At 41.1% G+C, this 21,587-nt stretch overlaps 1 protein-coding gene across 7 annotated transcripts in view; it reads left to right on the top strand.

The window, feature by feature from the left end:
* LOC124628717 (RNA binding protein fox-1 homolog 3) overlaps positions 1-21,587 on the top strand; it is a 217,845-nt gene that overhangs the window by 171,918 nt on the left and 24,340 nt on the right. For 4 of the 7 annotated variants that reach the window (XM_053683927.1, XM_053683925.1, XM_053683931.1 and 1 more), the window contains 6 exons: positions 6,931-7,059; positions 11,650-11,703; positions 14,188-14,280; positions 14,986-15,046; positions 15,488-15,541; positions 21,075-21,207. In XM_053683927.1, coding sequence (XP_053539902.1) covers positions 6,931-7,059; positions 11,650-11,703; positions 14,188-14,280; positions 14,986-15,046; positions 15,488-15,541; positions 21,075-21,207 — 524 coding nt within the window. The remainder of the gene's footprint in view (positions 1-6,930; positions 7,060-11,649; positions 11,704-14,187; positions 14,281-14,985; positions 15,047-15,487; positions 15,542-21,074; positions 21,208-21,587) is intronic. The other 3 variants (XM_053683926.1, XM_053683930.1, XM_053683929.1) reach the window with 3 other exon arrangements.

Genomic DNA, 21,587 nt, shown 5'->3' with positions numbered 1-21,587 from the left:
GCACCTGGTGTACATTGTGGAGACTTTTTAACATTTACCATGTTAAAAATATATATATATAAAGCAGTTTCATACCCATGTACACTAATAAGTCAATTTGCTAGTTTAACCACACATTTAACATACTGTAATATAAGGACAGATTGCACAACAGAAAAATGGGCAGAAAACTGATAACCTGAGCTTTTTTTAAAACGCTTTCCAGGATCCTGGATTCAGCTAAAGTTCAAGTTACAAGCCTGTGTTGGTAGCAAGGGTTACAAGATTGGACACACAAACATAGCATAGGGTGGACAGTGAATGCATTTCACAAAGCAATGCACCGCAACTTTACAGAATCTAGGTCCAGCCGTTCGGTCAACAGGCCAAGAGCAGTAAAGTGATAGCAGTGAAATATTGCTAGAAGTAATTTAGGTACTGTAGAGGCTGGTCCCAAGAGAGAGAAACACAAATGGAGGGTTCCTAATACTGGCATAACACTGTGAAATGGAGCTGTGGAAGTGCAACAGAGAAAGAAATAGCTTCTGCACAGCAGTGTTAAGGAGTTGGAGGCAATGAGATTAGTATTCGTAGACTTAAACCGCAGTGAAGATGTAGCGTTACAGCTGCAAAAAACTAGCATTAGTTAAAAAAAAAAGAGCATAGTTGAAGTACAAGACTGTGGCAAGGTCAGAGACATCCCTCAGCATCATTAATGGGGCACTAGAAAAGTAGTAGTTGGAGTAAATTAAATTAGGATTAGCAGTCAAATAATGTAACTAAGGTGCAGCAATGTACTGGTGTCGCAGCTGAGTAGTTAGATGGGAGGGCATGTTGTAGCAGTGCTGACATGGATCTGAAAATGAAAAATTTACAGCACATAAAACCAGGAATATGACACGCATAACACAGACCAGTCACCATGTTGCAGTGAAGCAGTGGCTGAGAAGGTAGGAGACAGGGCATCTTGCAATAGTATTGAGGCAGCCCTGGTAAAAGTACATGAAATTAGGTTTGGAAAATACATAGCACAGCTGGGGTGCAGCTTTGAGATGGATGAGTCAAACGAGCATAGTCTGCTAGAGAGAAGCTCAAGAGGTTAGCAAATGCACAGCCTGGTTGAGGTGTGGCATCTCATAGCATTGTCATGGCTGAAGTATATGAGGCAGGTGAGCAAAGTCCACATGAGAAAAGCAGAAGGTGTTAGTATATGCATCACAACTTTAAGGAGCAGAACTGCATAAAGGTCATAACTGAAGTATATGAGAACAGAAAGCACTCCTTTGCCTACATTGGCAGAATACATTGTGCAGACAAAGCATTTACTGTTTGGCACATGCATGAATTAAAGCAGTTTAATTACCTGGATGTGGGAAGCAGATTTGTGCTGTGAATGTTGGATGCACTGGGTATCATCTCCAGAGGTATCACCTGACTCCAGACGATTAATGTCTGCATCCATTCCACACTCTGTCACCCGAAATAATAACAGTCACTATTAAATATAAAAGTAGAGGGTAAATCCTGTTACACAAACAGCATGTACCATGTGAGCGGTGCCATATAGTGACTGACTGGCACTGTTCTAAGCATCCCTAGACACTCTACATCCATCCCTAGACACTCTACACTCTACAAGCTCAGAATATCAGTTTGTTCTTCAACCACAATGTTACGTAATGGAATTGATGCTATAAAAATACATATACATCCACTATATCAAGAATTAAGTAGGGGCCGATGCAAGCGGCAGCTTTTTTTCACCTGTTTAAAACTTTCTATCATTCTGGTTTTACGTTAGACCTTTTATTTCATCTTATTGTCTATACTTGTTCCCGAATTTGTCATTTTAAGTGAGTTTCTTGCCGTATTTTTGGACCCACCAAGATTACTCAGACAATGCTTGTTTATTCAAGGGAGCAGCTCCTGATGTATCCGATTAGAGCGGTGGATTAGCCGATGGACATACCAGCGGAGCTACAGAGGCACAAGGAGGGACGAGAGTGGGCAGGAAGGTTAGAGAGAAGCGGGAGAGAAAAAGGAGACTCAAACCTTGCCTTCCATCATTTGTTATGGGAAATGTAAGATCGCTGGCCAAAAAGTCAGACGCGATTGCAGCACTGACGAGTAGCCAGTGCGAATACAGGGGGGCCAGTTTGTTGTGCTTCATGGAGACATGGCTAACAGGGAACATTCCTGATTCTTTGGTCGAGCTAACTGGCTTCACACTAGTGCAAGCTGACAGAGGAAAACAGAGCAGAAAGAAGGGAGGAGGTATAGCTGTCTTTGTTAACTCAAAATGGTGCAACGTTAGACACATAATGGTGAAGGGGAGCATGTGTACGCCAGATATAGAACTACTGGCTGTGGGGCTGAGACCATACTATTTGCCCAGGGAGTTCTCTCACGCCATTGTTGTGACTGTGTACATTCCTCCATCGGCAGTAGCAGCACGAGCCTGTGACATCATCCACTCCACCACCACAAAACTTCAGACACAACACCTGAGTGCACTCATGATTATTAACGGGGACTTCAACCATGTCCCCCTCTCTAAAACCCTTACAAACTTCACACAATATGTGAAATGCAAAACAAGGGTGAATAAAATCTTGGACCAGCTGTATGCCAATGTGAAGAGGGCATACAGCTCCTCTGCCTTTCCCCCTCTGGGCAGATCAGACCACAACTTAATCTACCTTGCACCTGTGTACAAGCCTGTAGTCAAACAGCAGCCTGTCACCACCAAGTTTGTAAAGGTGTGGTCCATTGAGGCTGAAAAGGCACTGCAGGACAGCTTCCAGACACAGACTGGGACCTGTTCCTTAAGGATCACGCAGAGGACATTGAGGGACTCCCCCAGTGTATTACGGACTACATACGCTTCTGTGAGAACAGCATTGTACCCACAAAGAAGGTCTGCTGTTTTTCAAATAACAAGCCAAGTATCAACAAAGACATTAAAGCCCTCCTAAACAGGAGAAGAGAGCATTCATGGCAGGAGACAATGAGGAGGTCAGGTCAGTCCAAAAGGAGCTAAGGAGGGAGCTGAGGAAAACAAAAAAAGCAGCTACCGGGAGAGGCTAGAGTGCAAGCTGGAAAAAAAACAGTGTCAAACAAGGTATGGGAGGGCATGAACAGGATTACTGGGCTTAAAAATTCCAAACCGGCCATGGAGGGCAGCCTGGAACATGCAAATGAGCTAAACCGGTTTGTCAACAGGTTTGACTCAGCCCCCATCCCTGAGAGCTCAAATGGACATTCACAGACTCCTGATGATGAGGACAATACAGGAATCATCACAGACACAGGCACCCCAACGACCCCCTCACCCTCCACCAGCCCAATAATAACATCAAGCCAGGTGAGACAGGAGTTATCCAAGCTCCGAATCAACATATCTATGGGCCCAGACAACATCAACCCGAGGCTGCCCAAGGTATGTGCCACACAGCTTGCAGGTTTGTTCCAACACCTCTTCAATCTTTCCCTAAGGCTGAAATAGGTGCCCCAACTGTGGAAGACCTCCTGCATTGTTCCGGTGCCCAAGAAAGGTCATCCCAGTACCTCACAAAAGTACAGAGATGTTGTGCTGACTTCACGTCATGAAGACCTTTGAGAGACTGGTCCTGAGGCATCTGAAGCTGATTGTAAGTGACTCCCTTTATCCGCTGCAGTTTGCATACCAAACCCAAATCGACATGGACGATGGAATCATCTACATACTGCATATGGCTTACTCTTTATATATCCCTGTATTGCTCTCCTTACTATCTCTTTTATCTCTTCTCTTATTTATTTTTTTGGCTGCTGTTGTGACACCCTAATTTCTCCATCTGGGTATTAATAAAGTATTATCTTATTTTATCTTATCTTATCTTATTTGGCATGTAATTATCCAGGATTACTACAAGAAGTAACATTCTTACTTTATTTAACAAAACAAAACAAACAAACAAACGAACAAAAACACTAAAAAGGCAAATGATAAAAGCTATTAAAATAGTTTTTTTCTGAAAATGGACAATATTATTGTTAAATGCGATTCAGAACTGAGGTGAATCACAGACTAAACTGTGAGCAGGTCTTTAAATATGGCGTCGGCGCTATATTTATAAATATTTAAAATATATGTGTACTCACGTGCAGATTTTTCCATGTCAGATGATGTCAAATATAAATCCTTTCAAGTTGCTGTGGTAAATTCATTGTCTTCATGAATTGAACCCCCCAATTCACACACATTTATCGAATAATTGACAATGTTGAGGACTAATGAGATTTTTGGTGGGGGGGTTCAACTTGATAAAATAAACATTCTGTAACACTTAATATTGTGGGGATTCGATTTTAAGTCCCCACAATCACAAATGTCCCCACCTTATTGATGTGTAATCAGGCCGATGTCCCGATATTTATAGGATTGCGAGCATACTCACACACACACACGCACTCACACGCACACACACACACACACACAGACACACACACTCACGCACGCACACACAGACACACAGACACACACTGCAGGTTCACCTACATGGTCATGTCATTATACCGTCATCACTCATCCTCTACACTCTTCACCTGCTCCATCACAAGCTCCAAAACAACAACTGCACTTGTCAAACATCTTCTTCTGATAACCACACAGAATCTCTCTCTCTCTCTCTCCTTCTCTCTCTCTCCCCCCTCTCCCTCCCCCTCTCTCCCTCTCTCACTCTCTCAAACACACATTGGAAGAAGTTTGCTTGTCAGCGTGCCTTTTTCCCAGTGACCTAACAAGCAATATTTAAAATAATTGGACTGAAAGGCTGCCAGTGTGTGTGTGTGTGTGTGTGTGTGTGTGTGTGTGTGTGTGTGTGTGTGTGTGTGTGTGTGTGTGTGTGTGTGAGTGAGAGAGAGAGAATATGTGAGTGTGTGTGTGTGTGTGTTTGTGTGTGTGCGTGAGTGTGTGTGTGTGTGTGTAACACTACACCTCAGTGACCAGTCATCCATTCAGGTGTCAGTAGTTACACATTTCAGTATGTTTTGTCAGTAGGTTAGTTATCAGCACATGTTGTGAGGTTTGAGCAGGAAGCAGGAGATGCACGCAGGATACAACACATACAAAATGGACTTTAATTAAAGAAACTATATGTCAAAGGCAAACAATCCAAAACATCATGCAAAAGCTAAAGTGAACTAGTTCAAGTTCATTAGTAAATAAGGTGCAGGTGAGTGTGATTAGTACAGCATAAAGCAGCAGGGGATTCTGGGACACGGCTTTCCCTGAGGATGGCAGACACTTTCTTTATGGATCCTGTAGAAGTGTAATGCTTTAGAGGATGGGTGTAAAGCTAGAGAACACTCACACGTCTCAGGTTCACAGTTCAGTGTGCTGAGTCGATCCTGTGACCTGCTGATATGTCATAACCCAAAACGTTGCCGAGTTCGTCATTCCTCAGGGTAACAGTTCCTGCTTAATCCTGTATAAAAACTTTTCAAATAAGCTATACTAATGCAATGAGGCTGCTCGCTAAGGGGGTATCTGATATATGGAAACTTATCTCGTTCTCTCCTCAAATCATGTCAGTTCAGTTTGAGTATTTTTACTGGCATCACAGATATAATGTTACACTTTTATTGACAAGGTCGCCTTATGCTTATTACATGTTATTATTATTATTATTATTATTATTATTATTATTATTATTATTATTATTATTATTATTATCGGAACCGAATTGCTACAATGGACTGCTTGTCATTTTTTTTTTAAACAATAAAATTTCATGCATGTGATTTTGCTGCATTTGCTGCATGATACATCAACAGATATGCACACAATATACATATATAATACATTGTGTGTGTGTGTGTGTGTGTGTGTGTGTGTGTGTGTGTGTGTGTGTGTGTGTGTGTGTGTGTGTTTATCAGTTTATGCATCATTACGATATACATTTCCTTCAAATTCCTCAATAAAGCACAATAATTGGAATGGAAACACAAACACAAAAACAAATATCAGTTTCTAGAAGAGCTGCATTCATTTCATAGGTTCATTCCTATCTATAATTAGAAAGATATAAACAGAGGAATTTCAATTCAATGAAATTTTATTTTTATGGCACTTTTAACAATGAACATTGTCTCTAAGCAGCTTCACAGAACCATATAAACACAGGAAACAGATTTTAAGCATGTGAATTTATTCCCATTGAACAAGCCGGTGGTGAGGAAAAACTCTCTAAGATGATATGAGGAAGAAACCTTGAGAGGAACCAGACTCATAAGGGAACCCGTGCTCATCTGGGTAATAACAGATAGTGTGAAAGTACATTATGGTTTTTACATGAAGTCTGTTTTGTTGAACTAGTCCACTGTTCACTAAAGGAGACCTGAGAGTGAAATTGTATGTGGCAATTGTAGTCCTAAGGCCATCGCAGCAACCACAGAGAGAATGTCTATGTGGAATTGAGGTCCAAAACCATTTCATGGTATTTCAAGCGGTACCATCCTAATAAATTTCCCATATTGTCGATTATTGTTGGGTTTATGTTGGGTTATGTATGTTTTTTTTTTTTCTAATAACAGCTCATGGTTTTTAAACAATAAAGCAATGTTGTTGTTTTATTCTGTAAAGGTCTGCACAGCGCAACAAACACTTTTATTTCTAAAATCATCAAAGGCCTAGATAACCCTAACTTTTATTAAGTATGCAAATGTACACATTTAATCAGGCAAAGTCTCATTTGCATGAATAAATGTGCATGTCTGTAAGAGATCTAATGCAGGAACATCAGTTGGCAAAGATATTAATTGTGATGTCTGAGGTATATATTGTGTTAAAAAAAAGAATTTGGCTTGTCAGCAACGTTACAAATCTGTCATGATGAACTCACCGTGCACATGAATTACTAACTGATGATTGCGCGCACGTGTGTGTGTGTTGTGTTGTGTTTCGTTCAGACAGATGACGTGACACAAACAGAGACGCTGTCATCCTCAGAGTCGCCGGAGAAACAGCAGCCTAAACGGCTCCATGTCTCCAACATCCCCTTCCGCTTCCGCGACCCTGACCTCAGACAGATGTTCGGGGTGAGTGACCCTAGAGTTCATGTGGAGTTTTATAATAGAATTTCTTTGACGTAATAAGAGTATACTCTAGGTCCAAGTTATTATTGATCAAAGGCAGTAGGGACAGAGAAGAAAAAAATTGTCACGGCTTGTCATGTTAGTGCCTCTGACACTGGAGACTCCTTCCATGAATGTTAAAGAAACATCATGATGTTTATGTGGAGCGTCCACTGGTGAACGATCCGTCACTATAGCAACGATGACGTATGTTAATATAAGCCTCTGAGGCGAGAGTGTGACGCTAACCTGGAGGCAACAAACTTCCTTTGCTCATTACCAACGTTAGCCTCGTAGCTCCAGTAGAAAGCTAAAGAAGCGATCCTGTCTTGGCTGTGTAGCCGTGCTTGGAGGAAAGGGAATGTTGTGTACAATTCGTTTCTGGCCAGATTTTCTTTCTTCTGTTTCCTGTTGTTGAACTGCAGCTCAATAACAGCTGCATTTTGGCTTGTTTGAGCAGCACTCATTAGTTTGGGCCTGTGATCTCTCTCTCTCTCTCTCTCTCTCTCTCTCTCTATCTCTCTCTCTCTCTCTATCTCTCTCTCTCTCTCTCTCTCTCTCTCTCTCTCTCTTCAATTGTCTGCTTTATTGTTCTGCGTGTTGGATCAGGGCCTGGCCGAGCTGGTAATTAGCTCGAAGGCTTTGTGCATGTGGTGAAAGTGTTTGTGGCTTGTGGATTTATGATGATAAGAGGGCTTGTTAAACACACACACACACACACACACAAGCTGGCATGAGAGAGGGTTTTGAATTGATCGCCGCTAGCGACGTTGGCGAGAATCGCCCAGGAAATTTATCACCATCCAAAACTTTGTCTATTTGCAATGGACGCATGTCAAGCCATCCGGCCAAATGTGCTGCAGTAATCGCTCACAAGCGCTACGAGGCTCTGCGCATTGTTTTCACTGCCCTCAAGGCACACACTACATACCCCCGCTGCCCAAATGTGCCAGTTCTTCTTCTATATGCTCCATCTGTTATATGCAGCACAATAAAAATGTTAGCCAGCACTATGCTAATGACTCTCTCTCAATCATAAAGCTGAGAAGGACTGATTAGCCAGGCAGCTAGTTCAAGCAAATGTCACTAATTAGCTAAAAGCTTTGCTAACATGACCTAGCCAAAAGTGATACCTAACATCACTCGGGTAAGCCTGCTAATTTGATGTGATGTGAGAGGATCATTAAGTGTTGTAAAGGACAGAAAGATGTATAAGATGATGAGTATGAGAGGAAAAGAACTGAAATCTGAAGATAAAAGTCATGCTGTGGGTCTCTGTTTTGAGGTCTCTGGTGTTTAGTGACAGAGTTGAAAAGTTTTCCAATCGCACTCTTCCAGCTTCACCTGCAGCAGTCAGTCTCAGTAGAATACATTTTAAAACCACAAAGTATGCAATGATGTTGTTTGTCCCAAAAAGCAGAAAAAATATTTTTGTGCCTCTTATCATTAGCACTGTCACACAGAGAAACTCTTTGTCTCATTAATCTGTATATCATTTCACCAACGACAGCAGTCTGTGAAATGGAAAGTTGTATGCACACTTACACAGAGAGAGAGAGAGAGAGAGAGAGAGAGAGAGAGAGAGAGAGAAGTAATAAATATAAAAAGTACTGGCTATTAAAATGAATCCTACATTGATTTGGTGTCACATACAGCATACAGCGGGGGAAATAAGTATTGAATGCGTCAAAAAAAAATTCAGTAAATATATTTCCAATGAGGTTATTCACATGAAATCAGTATTAACTCAAGAAATCCGGAAATATAAAGAATTCACAACATTAAAGTCCATAAATGAAGTTATGTGTAATAAAGAGGAATCACACGGGGAAAAAAGTATTGAACATGCTAACTAAAATGTATTTAATACTTAGAGGAGAAGTCTTTGTTTGTAATTACGCTTCAAGACGCTTCCTGTATGAAGAAATTAATGTTCCGCAGTATTCAGGTGTGATTTTGGCCCATTCTTGTAAACATATTGTCTTTAAATCTTGTTCAATTGAATTCGAGTCAGGTGATTGACCGGGCCATTCTAAAGCCTTGATTTTTTTTACTCTGAAACCAATTGAAACTTTCCTTTGCTGTGTGATTTGGATCGTTGTCCTGCTGGAAGGTCCACCCACATCTCATCTTCATCATCCTGGTGGATGGCAGCAGATTCTTCTCAAGAATCTTCCAGTAAAGAGCTCCATTCATCGTTCCTTCAGTTATATGAAGTCTGCCAGTACCATGAGATGAAAAACAGCCTCACACCATGATGCTTCCACCTCCAAACTTCACTGTTGGTGTAGTGTTTTTAGGGTGATGTGCAGTGACATTTCTTCTCCAAACATGGTGTGTAGTATGACAGCCAAAAAGTTCAATTTTGCTCTCGTCTGATCACTACACTCTCCCAGTATTTCATAGGTTTGTCCAAATGAGTTGTAGCAAACTTTAAACGAGCCTCAACACTCCTTTTCTTTAGTAATGGAGTCTTGCGGGGTGAGTATGAGCAGTGGAGTGCACTGCCTATTGTGTTCTCTGTGACGATGACACCTGCTGCCTCCAGGTGTTTCTGGAGCTCTTTCCAAGTGGTCCTTGGCTCTTGGGCTACTCTTCTGACTATGCTTCAGACTCCCTGGTCAGAAATCTTGTGACGAGCTCCTGTGCATGGCTGGTTGATGACGAAGTGATGTTACTTCCACTTGTGGATGATGGCCCCAATGGTGCTTACTGGAGGATTCAGAAGTTTTGAAATACGTCTGTATGCGATTCCATTAATATGTTTCTCAGCAGTAAAGTCGCAAAGGTCTTGGGAGAGCTCTTTGCTTTTCCGCATCATGAGATGTTTCTTGTGTGACACCTTGGTAACAAAAAGCCTTTTTATAGACCATCAATGTACTAACCCAGCTGATGTTAATTTGCACAGATAGGGGGTATAATTACTTGCGGACTTCAGCTAGTTCCTTGTCTTACCTTGCCTTGGAGAACTGCATTTTCACCGGCTGTATTTATAATAATAGGATACTAATATACTTATGTTTCAGTCGCATGATTTTTTTGTTGTGGTGACCATGGCAGCAAATTTATAGCTTTGATGAAGAATGCTAATGTAACCTATGGGTCAAAAATGAAAGATTAAAGCTTAAATTACTCACCTTACCGATTTTAAGAAAAGGCTTTCCCCAAACTGCTGATATATTTACTCCTACACAACCCCTCTCCCTGTTCAGAAGAGTTCATCAATCATTTAAAAGGACAGAGGCTTAGCTACTTTTCACATTACAGGGGACTACACTACACTACACACATCATATACAGTACACACACTATATACATTATATACACTGCATACAATACATACATTATATACACTACATACACTACACACACTACATACACTACACATATTATATACATTATATACGCTGCATACATTATATACACTGCATACACTACACACATTATATATATTACACACACTACATACATTATGTACACTACATATATTTTATATACTGCATACACTATATACATTGTATACACTACATACACATTTTATATGCTTCACCACATGGCATTGCTAGTTTATTAGTAGTACTGAATGGAAACATCACAGCATTTGTTACTTTTCTGTCAAGTTAATTGTCTAGCAAACAACATCACTTGAAGCTGTTCCTGTGATGTGAATTAGCTGGGAGAGAGACAGGAGAGTCAGGGTAGCAGACTGGACATGCTCAATAGTAATAAATGGTCCCTGGTGGTAGTGATGACCTTTCAACCAGTCTAATTAATCTATGCTAACAGCCCATTATGACTTGATAAGCACCGGAGATATGCTCCTGTTCATGAGACACCCAGCATCACCCGAGGAAGGCTGACTAGGAAGTATGATGGGAAAGGATCGAGTGTATCATAGTCTGAGTCAATGAATAAAAAGTCTAATTAGATCAACTTTAATTAATCAGATCCGAGATTTCCTGTCACATTGTAGCTATTTGTGAGAATAACGGCAACCAATTAGTTTTATTGAGTCACATAGTTTCCCCAAACTGGGGGCGAATTCCTCCCTGTCGTGGCTAAATGAAGGCAACGTGACGAGTTTGACATGGTAATTGGATTAAATGAAATAATACGGCAGCCGCAGACGGCAATTAAATGTCTCCCTCGTTCTCAGATCGTTAAGGGGAGGAGGCATTCTCTACGCATCCTCCTACCTCAGGTTCATTATGTCGTGACCTGAACTGAATCACTGACTGAAAGAGCGGCGGGCCCGTGGGAGCCACCCGTCACATCACTTTCACTCCACAAACACACAAAGAGTGAGACAGTAAGACGGAGATGGGTGGACGAGAGGAGAAAGCAGAAAGACAGAAGACGGAGTGAGAGAAGGGTAGACATAAAATTAAGTTGAGTCTGGAGTGAAGCAAGTTGCAAAGGAACGCTGTACAATTTGAGCTCTATTCTAGCAAATAATACGACAGTTAATACTTGTAATAAACACAATATAAGCATATATTTAGCTTTATATGTCGTATAAATCATTCTCTTCCCTTTTCTCACTTCTCTCTGCAGCAATTTGGGAAGATTTTAGACGTGGAGATCATTTTTAATGAGCGGGGATCTAAGGTAAGTTCTTCTTAACTCTTCATTCCTCCCCACTATTTTCTTCTTTCTCCTCTGCGTGCTGGTTTCATTTCCCTCTAGCTGAAAAACCCAGAGAAAGATGAAAAGAAAGATTTCTGTGATTCATCAGTAAATGAGCTCCTATTTTTTTCTTCATTCTTCTTTGTGCCGGAATGAACACTAAATATATATTTTACTTCCTGGCTGGAAATGACAGAACGTTTACCCTTTTCTGGTGAATCCACTTTTTCCGTATTCCTCTCTGCCCCACCATCGGCTTTATTAGATTAAGCTCTGGATAAATCTTTTTCTCCCCTCTGCAGCACACATTTATTGTTTGTGTCCTACAAAGCCCATTACCCATGGTGCCTTGCCCCACCCTCCACCAATCCCCACCCCCCTTCCCACCAGTGTGCCGGCATAATGAACCGAGCGAGCCATTAATAAACAATCTATTTTCCTATGACGCTTCGGCAATTTGCATTCGATATGTTTGTCCGCTTTGAAAAATGGCGGCTGCTTTCTCACCCCATCTCGTGTAAGCTAATTATTTGTGCATGGGGAGAAAAAAGGCGGAAACAAGACGGGGAAAAAGATACGCAGGAAAACATACAGTGGTGTGGGAATGTTCCGAGAATTCATTTAGCCCTCGGTGTGTGTTCTGAATGCGCTGTTCTCTCTTTGTGGATGGTGCCAGTGTGTAAACTCGTTCACATATCTACAGAATTCTAATGAGTGAAAGAAGATTTTCAACGAATGGAGTCGTATTTAAAGCTAAACATATGAACCACGCCCATTCCTCTAACTTTGCCCTCTTCCTCTAACTCCGCCCTGTTCCTCTAACAAATGTGAATTTGGAATTGTGAAATGGCACTGTATGCGAGAGCTGGTACGATTGTAACATGTTTTCATTTGAGTCTTCTCTCTCAGTGCTGCTCACTGTCACTGCTCTTAACACAATCTTAAAGTTAGAAATAGGTGGTACAGTTGTACCGCAGGTCACATGCATGTTTTCTCACAGTCCTGCGAACAGAATTGGCATTCACACTAAAAAAATGACGATCACAGTGAAAGTGAATGTAGAGCTACATAAGTGTATAACTGCACAGATTACAGTCTTTTTCAGAAAGAATAGTTTAGAAAGAAAGTGGAAGCTCATTGGTTGATTTGGCTTTAAATGGTTTGGGCTACCAGTTGGTAGGTTTGCCAAGCTGCCATGGTTGTATCCTTTGGCAAGCCCCTTAACCCTCACCTGCTCAACTTTGTTGAGAAGTCACTTTGCAAAAGAAAAGGTTTTTTTTCACAAATATCTCCAGAAATCCTGATGGTTTATTTATTTTTTGGTCAAACACGGACAAATTACATAGTCGTACATGGATGGAACGCAGTTGTGGATTCATTTGTGCATTTAGAAGGAATCAAATGCTACAACTGTGTTGGTTTTCCAGTACAAAAGTCACATTAGACCAGATCTATTCAACAAAAATGACTGGAAGGTCCAGATCCATCATTTTTTTCCCGAAAAGCAGCTAGCATGACTGAATGAACAGCAGTTACCTTTTAATGCGTAACCACTGACGATTAGTTCATGACTATAAACAAAACAATTTCAAGTGATTGAATGTTTTCTCTCAAGGCGCTTCACATTACCATTTCTGACTCGCCTCACAAACTCGGACTGAACAGATATCTGTTTCAAATTTGTCACAGCAAGAGTAAACACACACTTCCTTTCCCAGGCATCTTTAAACACTCTGTCATACGTTTTTTTTTCTTAAATGAGCAATGTTGTGAGTTTGCTAATCAGACCAGAGAGGAGAGATAAAAACAAAAAAACTCATTAACATCTGTGAATATTGTCTCCTTCCCGAGTTGATGTTTTTAGTCTCTGGTCCAATGAGCTGCCGTCAGCTGAATCACTTGTGTAGAGGTCTGGTGTGGCATGCTTGTGGTTGGATTAACCGCTCCAGAGGATCTGCTTCAGAAAACCGAGCTATGGCTCGATTGATTTTGTTTCGCTGGGTCCACATCCAGTCTGCAGTACTCCATTTGTCTATCCCCAGACTTTGTAATGTTTTTTTTTCCTTTTGATATGATTCTGATCTAGTTAATTGTGAAAACTTGTGACTTTCTTGGATCGTTATTGTAAAATCTGTGGTTCCAGAAAGCAGGTGTAGTGCATGTAAATCCTTACAGGAGTGACTTGTTTAACTGGAAATTCAATTTAAAGTTTAAAGTTTAATAGAACAGTTCTGTATCTCGCTTCCTCCTTTATGTATCGCCGTGTTTCCACGGAGGCCTCACTGCTCTCCACTTTTTCCGCTAACCTGTCTGTAATGAAGCATTACTTCCTCTCTGCTGCTGTCCACTTCCTGCTGCTCACCGTGCTTTATTCTCTGCCTTCCTCCCTTTCCTCTTTCTCTGTTCTGTCTCTCTCACAACACTTTCTCTCCTCCCCTGTGCTCTGTTCTCTGCATTCATCCTCAGGGCTTTGGTTTTGTAACTTTCGAAACGAGCACAGACGCAGATCGAGCGCGGGAGAAACTAAACGGTACAATCGTAGAGGGACGCAAGATCGAGGTGCTTCTCTCCTTTTCTCTTCTTTTCGTTCCCATCCTCCCTCTGCCTTTCTCATTTCGTATTTTCCTGTCTTTAACTCTCTCACTCCTCACTGTTTTCTCTCTACTATTCTCTTCACTTGTGTGTGTGTGTGTGTGTGTGTGTGTGTGTGTGTGTGTGTGTGTGTGTGTGTGTGTGTGTTGTATGTCTGAGTGATATCCCCGAAGAAAGGCACAAAGCCTCATCCTTGTCTCTGATTGGAGAACACTAGCATGGGATTATCCAATCATATCTCTTGATCATATCAGATTGCGAATGTATGGCATTTTTAAATTATTTTACTTTTTATTAAGTTTCAATGGTATTTTGAATTTCATCTGGATTATCAGACAAACATTTTCCCAGATTTCAGTTGTTCTTGTCATGTGCATGTATTTAAATTCATTCATTCACCGTGTCTCAGAAATCTAAACTGGAGTAAGTGTTTTCAGTTGCAATGGGTTTGTCCTTCTTCTTTTTTTTAATGTCATTTTTATTGATTTATTTATTTTGTACAGCAGCATGACTGAGATGATGAGGCTGAATAAAACCACACACACACACACACCCACACACATATGCACACATTGCATGTCATGCACTGACTCCACACTGTTCTGCTGATGTTTTTGTGACCTAATGCCCTCTTTTACCGTTTCTCTTCATATTTCCTCTTTGTGTGAGCAGGTGAACAATGCTACAGCGAGAGTGATGACGAACAAGAAGGCAGCGAATCCTTACACAAACGGTACTGAGGCTAAAGTTTATACACTACACGATCAATCCGAATGCTGGTACAACCACTGGGTTCACGCCATAGCGTTGGTTACTGACGATGGCGTACTGTATCAGATCAGTAGCTGTATCATTTGCAGCGCGTCTCTCTATTTCCACTCAGAAAAGATTTCTCTCTCTCTCTCTCTCTCTCTCTCTCTCTCTCTCTCTCTCTCTTTATTATATATATATATATATATATATATATATATATATATATATATATATATATATATATAGTGATGGCTGCGGATTATTAATCACTCAGTCAAAATAATACATTCATTAAAATAAGTAGTCATAGATACATAGATTTCTTCTTTCTTCTCTTTTTCACTTTTTTTGCTGTATTGCTTAATTGTGTGTGTGTGTGTGTGTGTGTGTGTGTGTGTGTGTGTGTGCGTGTGTTTTGCAGGCTGGAAACTGAATCCTGTAGTGGGAGCTGTTTATGCACCTGAACTTTACGCAGGTGACACACACACACACCTCTCTCTCTCTCTCTTTCTCTCTTTCTTCTTGCAGTGTAGTTGGGCTTTGTGGCTGTTGCTGTGTGTGTGTGTGTGTGTGTGTGTGTGTGTGTGTGTGTGTGTGTGTGTGTGTGTGTGTGTGTGTGATGGGTAATATTTCATCAGGAAGAAGTGCTGACCACATTGAAGCTGTAACTGTGTGCCTTTCTGCTCATTAGGCTAAAGTCTGTTCATTCCTCAGACAGTTTTACAGCCAGCCTCTAAATAACACAACCTCTCACACACACACACACACACACACACACACACACACACACACACACACACACACACACACACACACACACACACACACAGTGAAACCCTGACTGTTACAGTCTGTAGAGATAGAACTTATAGAATCTTAAACAATGAGTAACAATAACATTAATTCCAGCATAAAATACGTGCTCGTATTTTATTTATATGTTATTACATGTTAATACCCACCAGAAACATTTTAATATTTCTGTTATGTCTTAATTATTGTGTTTTATTTGTTAATCATGGATTAATGCAGGTTTTCATTATGTAACATTTAAATAACCCTCACCACTGTACGGTGTGAGAGGCCGGATGTGACGACGGCTCAGGCTGATTGGGATCCATATGCGATTTTATTAGCAAACAGCGTAGTACACAGAGTAGTCAGGCTTGAGCAGTGGTATCAGCGGATTCAATGGCAGGCAACATGCAATAAACAGCAAAGTCCACCAACACATACAGCAGTTTAACCATGAAGAAAACAACATAGAAACAATAGCGTTTGGAGACATGAACGAGGAAAACAACACTTCGCAACGAGTGAGCAAACAAACGGGGTTTAGATAGTCTCTGTGACCCAGCATGGGTGAGCTTGTAATCAGTTCTTGTTTGCGGCCTCTTGGGTAATGTAGTCCTGGTGGTTCTTGGGTAATGGGGTCCCATGTTAGAATTCAGGCGAGTGAGGCCTCCAGTGGTCACTCGAGGAATTTTCCCTGGCATTCGTGGCACTGGACATGAGTGTGTATGCTCAGCGTGTGTTCATTTTGGTTGAAAAACAATAATCATAATTGTGGTTCATCATGACGGTTAAGGAAAGGTAACCAAGCTTAATGCAAGAACATCCTATAACCAAAAAGTCAAAATCAGGAAACACTCAAGACAGAAACGAACTTGGATTTCTCACTGATAAACAGGAAGAACAGAACAGAAAGAACCAGAGTAAATTCAAGGTGAGACACGGTACAGGTGAACACATTAAGGTAATCGACCCATGTCATGACAGTGGCACAAAGTGGGGAACTTTTATGTAAGGAGGTTTTTATGTAACATTTATGGAAAGAGTCTCCAGTGTCAGCACTTTGTAAAGGTGAAGTCAGTGGTAAAGCTGCAACTTTAAGATTTCTGACATCTTCAACAGCTATAATGTAACTAGACCGATCAGAATGGTCAACACTCGGCACATCGGCTCATAAACGTGACGATTCTTATTGTTGTTCATGATGCATGTGGGTCATATGTGTTATTGATCTGTGGTGTGTGGATGGTTTTAGGGCTGAGCTCTGTTCACAATAGCATCACACACGGCTGCCTTACAGCTCACACTGCCAAAGGTGCAAGAACATCAGGAATAAGTGATAAAGTGACAACTCTTTGTTGTAAACACACACACTGTGAATCCACACACCATTACGCACGCATTCAGAGACTGCCTGTATACTAACATATGCATAATTACACACACACTAACACACAAACAGCACAGACATGTCTTTTTGCGATGGTGTAATAAATCACGGCGAGTGTTTTAGCATGTAGCAGCCGGGAGGCTTTCGGCTGCTATGATTCATCGGCTGCTAATTTTTCAGCTCAGCTTGCCAAGCCTAAACGCCAGCATATGCTGACCAGCTGGGCCCGGAGAGACATGCTCTTTAATCTAACACACACACACACACACACAGGAATGCAGGAGTGACTGAAACTAAGAATATGATAGATGTGACAGAATGGTACACCTTCTGAAGATAAAGACGAGAACAGAGGAAACCAGATGAAAGTCTCTGCAGTCTAAAGTTCTGTTTTTCAAGTTCTGTTACAGTTCTGTAGATTTGTCTTAGCAGTCTGAGCCTAATGCAATTCTGAAGTTCGGCTCTAGAGCACTGATTCTGTTCTATTGTTCTATTTTAGAGTACTGAATTGCAGTTCTATACAATAGATGCTGGCTGTTCTGTAATTCCTTTTTAGGTTTAGTGCCGTTTTATAGTTCTGATCTAGAAAGCTAGTTCTTTTCCACAGTTCTGACATTACTTTTCAGAGTATTGACACAGTTCTAATAATCTGATGTGGTTAGGAAGTTCTGTTCTAGAGTACCCTTCCATTCTATTTTATAGTTCTGATGCACTTCTGAAGTTAAGTTCTACCCAGCAGATGCTATTCCGAAATTGCTTTCTAGAATTCTGATGGTGTTGTAAAATTATTTTCTGGAGTACTGCTTCATTTCCAAATTTCTGGATGTGGTTCAGAAGTACAGTTCCAGACATCTGATACAGTTCTAGAGTCCTAATTTAGTGTTCTCATGCTCTTTTGAAGTCTTCATCCAGTTCTTAAATATAGTTCTAGAGGACTATTTTTTTTTAACGTTCTGTTGCAAGTTCTGAATTTCTGATGTGGGTGTGAAGTTCTGTTCTAAACCTTGGGTGCAGTTGTATGGTTCTTTGGGAATTTGTTTTCTGATGATTTTCGTATTCTGCAATTCTGTTTTGTTATCCCTCTCTCTTTATGTCACTCTGATCATTCACCATGCTGGTGTTCAGACTGAGGTATTGGCAGAAGACGGGGTGGGGTGGTTTGGGGGCAGGAGAACCTCTTCAGTACCGCTGGGGGTACCAGTGGGGGTCTGCATGGCGCCAAAACAGCTCTCCTTTTCTCCATGCTGCAACATAAACCTCCCTGGGAGCTCAGTGAGAGCAGCAGGGAAGGGGAGACGGGAACAGAGATGGGGATTGGCTTATTTCAGTGTGATTGGGTTCCCTGTCTGAGGAGGGAAATGAAGTAATCGCCCAAAATGTGTTTCCTGAGAGAGAGGCATCTCTAGTTCTCCGTTTAGCATCATGTGTTAGTATTTATCTGATATCAAGGCAACCACCGAGAGAGCGAGAGAGCGAGAGAGGGGGGGGGGGCTAAATAGCGTTGGCTAAATCAATATTTGTATTCTTTTCTGCCTTTACACCATAGTTCAGTGCACGAAACTCCAGCAGCATTCTGCACAGAGGAACCACAGACAGCTGGGATTTAGCACCCTACACACCCATAAATCTAAACTATTAAAGTGTTATTGTAGCAGGATGATGAAACAAAGCACTTCAGCACCATGGACGTCTATAATTCAGCACCACAAACAGCCATAATTCAACAGCACAGACTCTGTGATTTAGCACCACACACTGTTCTACATATAAACTACTAAAGTTTTAGTGTAATAGGTATGATTAACAATAAAAGCACTTCAGCCACTTGGGGAAAATGTGATTCAGGCCAATGTTCAGCTGTGATTCAGTGTTATGGCCAGCTGTGATTCAGTAACACGTTTAGTGTTTATTCAGTACTATGAAGAACTATGTACACCATGGACAGCTGTGTTTCAGAACCATGGACAGCTGTTGTTCAGTACTGTGGAGAGCTGTAATTCAGTACCATGGACAGCTGTGATTCAGAATCATACCCAGGTTTGATTCAATGTGAACTGTGAACATTTTTTAGCTGTATAGAACTAACAGTAACATTTCCATGGTTTCTATAAAGGTTTTTTTCTTACTGGAGCTGCTGTATGAGCATCATACTAATTATAAATTATAAACTGTGATTCAATATCATGTCACTGTCATGCACATATGTGATTCAGTACCATGGAGAGCCATGATTTAGTTCCATGGAGAGCTGTGATTCAGTTCCATGGAGAGCTATGATTCAGTACCATGGAGAGCTATGATTCAGTCCCATGGACAGCCATGATTCAGTTCCATTGAGAGCTGTGATTCAGTTCCATGGACAGATGGACAGCTGTGATTCAGTAACCATGGACAGCGGTGATTCAGTCCCATGGACAGCTGTGATTCAACGTCATTCACAGATTTGATTCAATACCATGGACAAATGTGATTCAGTACTTTTGACAGCTGTGATTCAGTCTCATGGACAGCTGTGATTCAGTACCATGGACAGCTGTGATTCAGTACCATGGACAGCTGTGATTCAGAATCATACCCAGGTTTGATTCAATGTGAACTGTGAACATTTGAAATGGTACCATTTCCATGGTTTAAATAAAGGTTTTTTTCTTACTGGAGCTGCTGTATGAGCATCATACTAATTATAAATTAGGAAACATGTTGGGGGAAAATAAATGAGAAATTGTGTTCATTGTAAATGTGGTTGTAAACTTTTGGAGAGGAGAGAGAAGGTAAGAACCCAGAGTGTGTCACATGAAGTGAGAAACAGTGATTCAGATTCAGAGGGAACCTGAGAACCCTCTGAGACGGCTGGAGTAGCTGAAGGACTTCTTCCGATTTCTCGTAAAATTAATTGCATCCCAATCCTGTTTGAGTTCCCTTACCACTTAAATAAGTGTGTGTGCGTGTCCGTGTGTGTGTGTGTGTGTGTGTGTGTGTGTGTGTGTGTGTGTGTCTGTGTGTGTAGGAGGTAATTAAGCACTAGCTGTTGATTAGATAGCTGCTCTCATCCCTAGATTAGATGCTCTGCGTGTCAACGACTTAAACAGCCGACATCAAAGAGATTGGTAGTGTTGAATCCCGGCAGGATTCCCAAACACACGCTGGAGTGTTCTTTTTGTCTCCCTGGAAATTTCCGGATCATGTAGGCTCTGTGGCAACTCAGTGTAACAGATGTTTTGTTTTGTTTTGTTTTGTTTTGTTTTGTTTTGTTTTGTTTTGTTTTGTTTTGTTTTGTTTTGTTTTGTTTTGTTTTGTTTGTATTGTTGTTCTGGAATGCTGTTCTTTGTTTGCAATCCAGAAAACTTTTACAGCGGTTACAGAACTCTGGCAGGGTCCTGTTCGAAATGTAATGATGTAGTTCTGAGGTTCTGCATTAGTGTGCTCATGCAGCGATGGAGTTCTTCTCTCAGGATCTATTTCAGTTCTAACATTATGGTCTTGATGCAGATCTTCAAGATGCAGTTCGCAAATGATGTTTTAGTGCAGTTCTGGATTTTTTTTTCTGAAGTTCTGAGCACAAAGTAAAACATGCAGGATATATTAAAGCCAGGGCTGTGTGCTACATATTATTGTGTGTGTGTGTGTGTGTGTGTGTGTGTGTGTGTGTTTGTGTGTGTGTGTGTGGGTGTGTTGTAACAAGTGTTTAAATCTCTCAAGTGTGTGTCTCTCTCTCTCTCTCTCTCTCTCTCTCTCCCTGTCACTCTCTCTCTTGCTCTCTCTCTCTTTCTTTCTCTCTCTCTCTCTCTCTCTCTCTCTCTCTCTCTCTCTCTCTCTCTCTCTGCAGTAACAGGGTTTCCCTATGCAGCCACAGGGGCAACAGTAGCATACAGAGGAGCTAATTTAAGAGGAAGAGGACGAGCCGTTTATAACACATTCCGCACAGCTCCGCCTCCTCCACCCATCCCTGCCTATGGAGCGTAAGTGTCTGTCTGCTAAACTTGGGGGAAAAAATTCAGCTCTGGTGTTCTAATCTACTTCTGATGTACTTCAGAAGTTCTGTTCAAGTGTTCTAATGTGGTGCTGATGTAGTACTGGAAGTGTTTTAATGCCTTACATTGTCTCCTAAAGAAATAATGTAGTATCTGATGCAGTTTTGAAGTTCTGTTCTATGTCTGAAGTAAATCTAAAGTTCTATTCTACACTTTGGGTGCCATTCCGATACAGTTCTGAAGTTCTGTTATAGTTCTGAAGTAGTTCTGAAGTTCTGTTCTAGAATTTTTGCTGCAGTCCTTAAGTAGTTCTGAATTACCGCTGAGACAAAAAGCTCCAGAATTCTTTTTTTTTGGTGCGGTTCTGA

This window comes from Ictalurus punctatus, chromosome 12, assembly GCF_001660625.3.
Source record: "Ictalurus punctatus breed USDA103 chromosome 12, Coco_2.0, whole genome shotgun sequence".
NCBI lineage: Eukaryota > Metazoa > Chordata > Actinopteri > Siluriformes > Ictaluridae > Ictalurus > Ictalurus punctatus.
The sequence above is the reverse complement of the archived record's forward strand: the minus strand, read 5'-3'. Positions and strand labels throughout refer to the sequence as shown.